This window comes from Austrofundulus limnaeus, unplaced genomic scaffold (assembly GCF_001266775.1).
Source record: "Austrofundulus limnaeus strain Quisiro unplaced genomic scaffold, Austrofundulus_limnaeus-1.0 Scaffold54, whole genome shotgun sequence".
In the NCBI taxonomy this organism is placed as follows: domain Eukaryota; kingdom Metazoa; phylum Chordata; class Actinopteri; order Cyprinodontiformes; family Rivulidae; genus Austrofundulus; species Austrofundulus limnaeus.
This window is the reverse complement of record NW_013952456.1, coordinates 1059279-1069120: the sequence shown is the minus strand read 5'-3', so window position 1 is coordinate 1069120 and position 9842 is coordinate 1059279. Positions and strand designations below refer to the sequence as shown.

Sequence of the window (9842 nt, the reverse complement as noted above, 5' to 3'; positions counted from 1 at the left end):
TGCCTATACTGCCTATGCTACGGGCTAACTCTGCTCTGCTGCTTGAATCACCCGCTTCGGATGTCATTATCCATTGAATGGACGTTATTAGCCGTTATCATTCCCATAGAATGGCTTCAGACTGTCAGCTGGTTAATATGAGGCATAAAGCCACTAAAGTTTTTTATGCAATCTGGTTAATATGAGGCATAAAGCAACTAAGGTTAATTTTAGAGAAAATGACCTGGGCTATGATAAAGTAGACCGGACTCCGGCGGTAGCAGATTGTTGCATTCCAACGTATATGGCACTGGTAACCCACTAGGGGGCACTGTTGGGACAGTCTGAAGCCATTCTATGGGACTGATAACTGCTAATAACGTCCATTTAATGGACTGATAATATCTGAACCGGCTACCTGCCCTGTATCAGACTATTCTGGGCCTGGCTATCCACAAAATGCATTGGTGTGAGACTCAGTTGGCCACAGTATGGATCTCAGACCTCAGAACTAAATCTTTAGTGAAGCGTGATGGTTTCGCTGTAGCGTGTTTTACAGTGCATGAAGAAAAAAAGGATGGTTAGCAAAGAGAAAAGATGAGCTGAACAAAAACTACCTTCTGTTTCTGAAACAACTGGTGTTTGTTGGAGTGTGTATGACAAAGTTGTGTTATTTACAGCCAAAGATGGTCATAATCACTTGATCAGTGTGTCCATAATGTTATTTCTTGTGCCAGTAGTGACCACTTCCTTTTCCAGCACATTAGCTTGGTCAGAAATAGCAATGTGTGACACTGAACAAGACTATGTCAAGTCGCCTGAGGGACTCATGACTGACTTAATGTTAAAAGAGAAGTGTTCAGTGTGATTCAACAGAGTGTTTTTGTCTAAGCTGAGGGCAAAATTAGAATTTGGTAGAAAAACCCTCCCAATAAAGTTSTCAAAAAGAAGAAATTGTGTAAACTTTGCGTCTTAGAAAGTCTCCTTGCTGTCCATAAAGATGTTCTAATGGTTAAGAACATTTATTAGAACAAACAGCAGGACTCATTGTCACAAATAACTTTATTAAACAGCCAAGGAAAACAACTTTTCCCTTCTTATGCTCCTCGGTGTCCTGCTCATGTAGCTGTGCTGTAACAGTAAGTCTATGTGTTCGCTGGAGCTCCATGGTTGGATCAGAACCAGAAAGGGCTCATTCAGGAGTGAAGTCTAAACACTAAGACCTCCGTGTTTTGCTCAGACAGACAGAGGAGGGGAGATTATCCCTTCGAGGGTCTCTCCAATGCTGCTATTCAACCCCTCTAGACTGGATAAGCATCTTTGATACAACTCTAACGCGTGTTAGACCTAAAAAAACACAAACGACAGATTATTTACGTCAGCACATTTCCAGTCCAAAACACTAAAACAAGCCATAAGACATGTTTTCCATTAACTGTATTTAATAACTATTAGAAGCAGATATGCTATAAAGCAATAATTGAGGCGGTCAGGGTGTGGTTGTTCGTGATTATTGAAGTCTATGGATTTTCCATAAGAGAGGGCTGAAGAAAAGGAGGAGGGGGTGGAAGGATGAGGCAAAGACAGAGACATGAARGAGGGGGGAAGAGTTTGACTTTGAGGTTTGGATGCAACTCAGAAGAAATTCCCAGTGAAATTACTGACTGACGCTGCAGCTCGACTGGAGACATTGGCTGAGGTTGGCCAAGGCCTAAAGAGAGAGAGAGAGAGAAAGTGAGGGACACTCCCTGTCTTTTCTTCTTTTTTAACCTCTTTTTCTCACGAACATCTGAATCCAAAATGAAACAAAACAAATGGATTTGTGCTGAATCGAGCAGGTGTTCAATAAACCTTAAAAAGYTCAACTTATGAGCACAAGAAGTTCAAAAAGTCTAAAATATTGAAACAGTTTCATGTTTAACAGTGCTTGCAGTTGCCTCGTGGGCTTTTTTCCCCCCTTTAGACTAAAAGGCAATGAGTGTAGAAGAAACTTTGTGGGAAAGTGTGGGGCAAAGCCACTGGGCACTGGTTCAGACGTCAAACCAGCACCGCGGTGAAACAAGTTTCCAGGGGAAAGTCAGGTCAAACTTTAGCTCAGAACCTGATGAACAACACAAAGTGTGGGCAGAAAAGGTTCAAATAAATGAAAGTATTGTGCAAGTTAAGGGTTTAACCACAGTTAATAATGAACTCAAAGGGTTTTTTTCACACTAGTTTCTGTCTCACGGGGTTTTCTGACACCTGCATTCTTTAGCTAAAGTTATTTTTTTCATCAGTTTCACCCAGTCCACACACTCACTGGAACAATTGTGGTTGGCTGAATAATGTTTGAGTTCAATAATTAAATGGGAGACTTGCCAGGTGTTTGACAGTGATGTAGCCTCGGGCTCAGAGATACTAAAAGCAGAGGGAGAAGTTATTTAAGAGCTTGTTTTGGTTGTCTGTGCGGAATGTGTTGTTTTTTTTTTATTTGCTGCAGCCACATAAAATAACTTCCTGAACTTGTAGTCCTTGTAAATGTTTATACCGAACAGTTCCTAGAATTTGGTTTGTCAACAGAAAAATCAGCTAGTATGTGAAACGTTTCACCTGTTTCTGTTTTTCTTAAACTAAAACATGATTTTCCATGGTTTTATTCTTGTTTATATGTCTCTCCAGTCATGGCTGCAGCAGTATGGTTACCTGCCCCCAGGGGACCTGAGGACCCACACCCTTCGCTCCCCTCACTCCGTSTCTTCAGCCATTGCCACAATGCAGAGGTTCTACGGCCTCACAATCACAGGGACCTTCGATGACGACACCGTCGAGTGAGAACCTCAGAACAGCTTTGTTACATTTGGAYCAAAAATAAATAGCTGCCATTGTACATCCAACCATTTTTGTTTTTAGTTTCATCAAGTTCCATTCAGTGGTTCATTTCAATATTTTGCTAACAGACATTCGTCCATTTATTTTACCCACATTGGATTTCCAAGTAACAGAAGAGCTGGTGTCTATCTGTAGCAGTGACACCCTGGACAGAAAATCTTGATCTATCTATTTGCATTCAGAACATGCTACTACCAGTTAGAGCTGTTCTTGCCTTTGCCTACATTGATTATCTGTGGCAGCCATCTTAAACTGAGCTTACCCCAAATGTTACAGAGTTATAGAGGGTGCATTCAGTGGTTACTCTCTGAGAATTTCAGAAAATCTGTCATCATGCTAACTCAACAAACAGACACACAACCAAAATTACACGATCCCCTGCTTTCCGTGATGARGAGTGGTAATAAAAGTTGTATTTTTTTGACACTGTTGAGAGCTGGGTTTGTTCTTCYTCTTGCAGGGCCATGAAGAAACCACGCTGTGGAGTGCCAGATAAGTTTGGAGCTGAGCTGAAGAGCAACCTGAGGAAAAAGCGCTATGCTGTCCATAACCTAAAGTGGCAAAAGAAGGAAATCACTTTCTCGTAAGTCCACAAGTTTATCTTCMTAGCAAATTGACAAATATGAGAAAATCCAAGTTGCTTTTTAAACAGAAACTACTGAGTGCTAATTTTGTTGAAAAGGATATGCTTTTAAAGCTAAAATAGCAAAATACTAAACTGAGTGCTAAAAGAGCTAACTAGCTTAGAGTAATAAAGCGATAGCTACCCTGTTATTACATTTAGTTAAGTGTAGGTAAAGGCTAGTTAAAAGTAGCAAAACAGTAGCTAAAGCAGCAAAAGGTAGCTACAAAGGTAGTAAAATGGATAAGTGGATTGAAGTTCAAAGGTCAAAAGTAAAAAAGTTAATCTAAAGGTAGCAAAAGGCAAGTTAAAAGCTAAAGCAGCACGCTAGAAGCTTTAAAATAGGATGGGAAAAGCCAAATAAAAAGTTTTAAAAGACTAGCTTATAATATAATAGGTTAGCTAGAGGGTAACCRTAGCAGCTTGCTAAAATCCAAAAGTAACAAAAGACTAACTAAAAGCAAAAACTAGTAAAATATTATATATTTAATATATCAAAATACTAGCTAGAAAGTAAAGGTAACAAATGGCTGGCTAAAATCTAAAACTATAAAAAGGCTAAAAGTTTATAGTAGCAACAGAAGACAAAACTAGATCAAGTGCACTGAAGCAGATTTTTAGAGACAAATGTTTTTGAAGGGATTGAAAGGTCTCAACATATTTTGTGGGGAAATATTTGCAAATTATGTTAAATATTTTGAAACATATACAAAGTTCAAAAATCAAAAGTCATCTGCTTCTTTTGCTCCATGTCTTGTACCAGATGAAGGTTTTGATACATAAATAACAGAAATAGCAAGAAGTATGCAGAAGCAGAAGTAGTTAGCAAAAAATTAAAACACACACCAAAAGAAAGCAACTGCGTGGATGCTAAAGAGTTTTGTTTTTCTCCCCTCACACACACAACCTTCATACTGTTCAGCATACAGAACTACACCCCCAAGGTGGGCGAGCACGAGACCCACGAGGCCATCAGGAAGGCCTTCAAGGTGTGGGAGAGCGTCACTCCGCTCCGTTTCCGGGAGATTCCCTACAGCTACATACGAGACAAGGTGGAGGAGTTTGCAGACATCATGATCTTCTTTGCGGAGGGTTTTCACGGTGATAGCAGCCCGTTCGATGGTGAGGGGGGCTTCCTGGCACACGCCTACTTTCCCGGCAACGGCATTGGCGGAGACACCCACTTTGATGCAGCCGAGCCCTGGACAGTTGGAAACCAAGACCTGCACGGTGAGACTCTGTTGTGACACKGAGTTTACAGTAAACGAGACATTTTATTGCTTCAGAGGCGTTTTGCCTAAATGTTGGGAACTGTTGCATGTTCAGAGTCTGGGCCAAAACCTGGGACAAGTTCAGGCTGGTGTCAGAAAATCTGAGGCCTGCGTGAATGTGCTTATTTTTTAAAGTGCAGCAACCACAGAAATGTGCATTGTCAGCTTTTTCGAGTCAAACACATCTCCACATGACTTCAGGCCAATTTTAGTTTTGATTCACTGATGTGCTTTTGAGTCACGTTGAAATTTCCCAGTTCTGTATTTTTTGTCTCATCAGCGTAAACATTTTACTCCTTAATTAGATTAGATGAACCTCTACAACCGAATAACTTTTAAATTCAAAAGTTATATGATTCAAGACGCCTCCACAGCTAATAAAACATATGGAGCAGAATAGTGGCTATAACTCAGCCATTTTTACAGAAACTAAGCTGAAAGGTGGTGTGGTAGTAGCTGAGAGTCAACACATAGCTAAGCGCCAAACATTGGGCAACATCCTTGTTTAAAACTTTGGCACTGACCACTATATTCAGCTCTGTCTTTCTGTGAAAAAAGGTTATTATAATTCACTGGATTGACTGGAACTAAACTCTAATTTATAGATATTAAGCTAATATTTAACCAAGGGTCATTCTTAACACCTACTTTAAGCTAACACATCTTGTGATCTTGTAATTTGGCATGAGGCCCCAAATATACAAATCCTGACCAAACTCTGTCTCAGTGAGTGTTGCAATCCTTTTTGGGAATGCTACTTTTATGTTAATTTTTTTTTAATTGTACGGTTGTAGGTAATGATGTCTTCCTTGTGGCGGTGCATGAACTGGGTCATGCTCTTGGTCTCGAGCACTCCAGTGACCCTTCAGCCATCATGGCTCCCTTCTACCAGTGGATGGACACGGAGAACTTTCAGCTTCCCGATGATGACCGCAGAGGCATACAGCAAATTTACGGTTTGTTGGAGTCACCTATCAAAATGATTCTTTTCACCACAAAAAAGTGTTCAGTCTTCAGAAAGTCTTATCCAAAACCACAGTTTAGGTTCGGTCTCCTAATGCAGGGGTGTCAAACTCATTATCACATAGGGRCACATGAGCATTATGGTGGCCCTCAAAGGGTCAAGGGTTGTAATTAACATCAACGTTTCATGTTTAACTTCTACTAAACATAAAACCTCACGTTCCTTGTCTCATTGCTGCAGCTGAGCAGTAAACATAATAACTGAGCTCTACGTGGTCTTTCCTGCATAGAAACAGCATTTTAACCTGTCTTCTTATAAACATTGAAAAGTACTATATGAACGACTGACTAAATGTGAAATAAAAACAGAAATAAAAGTCAGAGAGTCTGACTCACTGTTGGGTTGTGGTAAGTAGCTGCCGTCTTGAATTCTGAACTCTCCCACTTTCCTACAGGGAATTCCCACTTGAGGGATGTTTCTTTTAYGTGGGAAATTCCCACCTTCCAGTAAAACTGGGAAAGTGCAGCAAAAATGATGATTTTACACAAACCTTGTGCACCTTCACCCAGTGGTGGGATGCCATCATTTCACGAGTAAAATAATCAACATGCATTATGGGAGATGCAGTTTATGTGTCAATGCTTTTAAGCAGCATACATTTATTTTAAAACATCTTAAGCTTCTGCAGGCCACATAAAATGCCGTGGCGGGCCACATTTKGTGAGCYGGCCTTGWGTTTGACACGTGTCTTAATGAATTATAATTTGCTCTTGTCTGTTTAGGGTCTGGTTCAGATCTCCCACTCCCTCCTGTAACGCCACGCACACCTGACCACAACCCTCAACCCACTAACAAGCCTCACTTTGGCCCCGACATCTGTGACGGTCACTTCGACACTATCGGCATCTTCAGAGGGGAAATGTTTGTGTTCAAGGTGAACTAACAGGAGAATWTTCTAACTCTGATTTAATTTAGTTTATTCAGCTGACTGATTGTAATGTTCTCCTTCTTTTTAAATTTTAGGATAAATGGTTCTGGCGAGTACGTAACAGCCGTGTGTTGGATGGYTACCCCATGCCGATTGGACACTTTTGGAGAGGACTGCCCACTCATATTAATGCTGCATTTGAGAACGAAGAAGGAAAATTTGTTTTCTTTAAAGGTCAGTCTAATTTTAGTATATAGATGAAAATCTCTTCTGTTTTTAAGCAATCAACATCATACCTCTCTTGGTTCCTTTTGTCGTGTCACAGGGGACAGGTACTGGGTCTTCAGTGAATCTATTTTGGAGTCTGGTTTCCCCAAGAACCTTAAAGAAATGGGCACTGGGGTTCCCAAAGATCGAATAGATGCTGCCCTCTACTACACCCTCAACGGAAAGACGTTTTTCTTCCGAGCTGACAAGTAAGTCGTCATTTTTCATTTGAGTATGGGCAGATGTGTAGGCATTCAACAGAAAACTATGTATCAGAACAATTCACAAGTTCTTTAGAGCTTAACTACGATTTAATGCAATTAACTTATCTTCAAATCCTAAAAGTGGTCGTTCGGATTTAGCTTGTTGAGGAGAACTGTAAGTCGGAGCTTCGGTTTTATGAAAAAGTAAATCAAATAAATAAAAAAGTATCTGCTTTTTACGAGTCTAATTTAAATGTACACAAATCAAAGATCCATTTCTAGTCTACATGTGTGATGGAGAGGACTGTTAGTCGGTGCTGTAATGTGTTAATTACATTTACTTACCATTCCTCTACTGTTCCTTTTTCCAGGTATTATAGTTTCATTGAAGAATCACGAAGAGTTGATGATGGTTACCCAAAATCTATTAGTGTCTGGCAGGGTGTACCTGAAAACGTCAAGGCAGCCTTTATGAGCAAAGATCAAGGTAAGAATGGGTCGATGGCTAATGTCAGGTTGTTGATACTGGKTGTAGCTTTTCTTCTTTTCACATTTCTTTCTTTCACCTATCAGCGTACACCTACTTCTACAAAGCCAACAAATACTGGAAGTTTGACAACCAGAGGATGCGTGTGGAGCCTGGGTATCCCAAATCAGCCCTCCGTGACTGGATGGGCTGCCCTAACGAAGACCCCAAGACCGATGGAGGAAAAGGAGGCGGCAGACACGACAAGGACAAGGAGAGGGAAAAGGACAAGAACAAGGACAAGGAGAGCAACGATACTGACCAAACTACAGACGAAGAATGGGACAYAGAGAAGGAGACAAAGACAGAAGACGTGGACGTGACCATTATCGAGACGAATCAGGGAAGCGGTTCGGTCGCCGTGGTTGTGCCGCTGTTTTTGCTAGTGTGTGTGATTGCCACTTTAGCGGCCTTGGTGTTCTTCCGCCTGTACGGTACCCCACGCCGAATCTTGTACTTCCAAAGATCGCTTCTGGACAAGGTGTAGACGGAGGGACGGAGGAGAAAGACAGGGAGAGAAAGAGAAGAAAGTGGGAGGAAACGATGAGCGCAGATAGCCGAGCAGGAGAGAAAACGCAGAAGTGTGAGACTTCCTCCGAAAACTATTCTTACCACTGCCAGATTTAATCGACTGTATTTCTCAACCACTCAGTCCTTCAGATATTTCTTCTTCCTTTGACTCCGCCCTCTCCCCCTCTCCGGTGGTAACTGACGCCAGCTCCTCGCTGTTTGTTTTAGCCTTTTTCAGTGTTTCGTTCTTAGTTGTTTATTATGGTCAACCTTTGAGTTCTCGTGAATTTCCAAATCAAACCAGCATTTCCACAACTTTTTTACGTGAGCTAAAAGTGCCCACCCACGCACCGCTCGTCCTCTTCTTAACAGGAACAAACTCACAAACACATCCTCCTGAAAAACACAGTGACACAGCTACCGTGTTTCCAGTAAACCAACATACTGGAGCCAGTTTGGACCATAAAAGGAAATTCAAGTGTTTGCTGACATTTGTGGGAAGTTTGAGATTAACTCATATCAGAGAAAAGCAATAAAAACACATTTTTGCCCCTTTTTTCTCTCAAATTTTTGTCTATGATTATTATTATGAATGCTGTCGTCATTAGCATTATGACTGTTACTATTATTGTTGTTGTTCTCTGAGTAAAGAATGTTAATGTATATTGTCATTAAAAAGTCCTGCTGGACAGAGACACACACTTTTGAAAATGGCCTTAATTTTATATATGTGGGGACAGTGAATGGGGAAAAGGGGTTATGTATTGAAACTTGATTGTTTTTTTATACCTTGAATCAATTTCAAATGAAAAATAAATTGAAGATCTAAGAAAATGACTTCTTTTTGTCATTCTATTTACTTTTGTACTTGATTTTTTTGAAACTATGGTGCTGCATTGCTAGCCAGGAGCTTTAGTTCAACAACGATAATAATACTAGTGATGATGACAATAATGACAACATTTTGGTTTTCTTAACAAAAATGTGTGTACTTTCTTTTTCTTACAAGAATAAAGCACGTTTCAAAAGGTTTTCAATTTCACTAAGCAAACTCTTTTTTTTTCTGCCACATTTAATACTTTCAGCTTCTTTACCTTAAGCTCTTGCATCGATTATGCCTTTTTTCCATCTGGTCTTCCCCCGTCTCCCTGGACCTCCAGGATTCTTGTTCCCCGACCGCACCACTGCATTACTGGGGCTCAGGAACTGGCAGGTCCTAAACTGGGTCGGAAAATGCAGACTGGATCCAAAGCTTAAGTAGAAACAGAGATGAGGACGATTGTATAAACTCGTTGCTGCACASAAGGAAAACATATCCAAACTATACAATCTGTGTGTGAGAGAGAGTTTTACCATACTTATGAGGCCCATGGGCTAAAGCTGTGAGGACACTGAAGCTAAATGGTCACTATTCTTTTCTTTAAGACTTTATGTTTGAAGTTTGATGGTAAGTGTACACATTAATTTTAGCTCAGTGGGTGAATGTGCTAAATGTCCTCAGAATTATAGCAAAACAGACAATTGTTGATGCAACTATAAATGCTTTAATTTGTGCATTATGCTCAGAGTAMTCATACCCTATAATTCACAACAAGCCAATAAAAGCTGCAACAGCAGATTTTGGGCGTCCATTACCTTCCTAATGATCCCACTCCCCTACCAACAGCCACATGCAGTAAAGCTAAAGGTGGGTGGGGGGGGTCA

General features: G+C 40.6%; 1 protein-coding gene across 1 annotated transcript in view; it reads left to right on the top strand.

The window, feature by feature from the left end:
• The window catches only part of mmp14b (matrix metallopeptidase 14b (membrane-inserted)), a gene marked incomplete at its 5' end in the record, with an annotated part of 16355 nt that extends 7185 nt beyond the window's left edge, over positions 1–9170 (top strand). Inside the window, 9 exon segments of the mRNA XM_014008936.1 lie at positions 2638–2786; positions 3308–3430; positions 4392–4699; positions 5535–5696; positions 6487–6638; positions 6728–6866; positions 6958–7108; positions 7474–7589; positions 7676–9170. Of these exon segments, the coding sequence (XP_013864390.1) occupies positions 2638–2786; positions 3308–3430; positions 4392–4699; positions 5535–5696; positions 6487–6638; positions 6728–6866; positions 6958–7108; positions 7474–7589; positions 7676–8115 (1740 nt within the window). The 3' untranslated portion in view covers positions 8116–9170.
• Between the last annotated feature and the right edge of the window lie 672 nt (positions 9171–9842).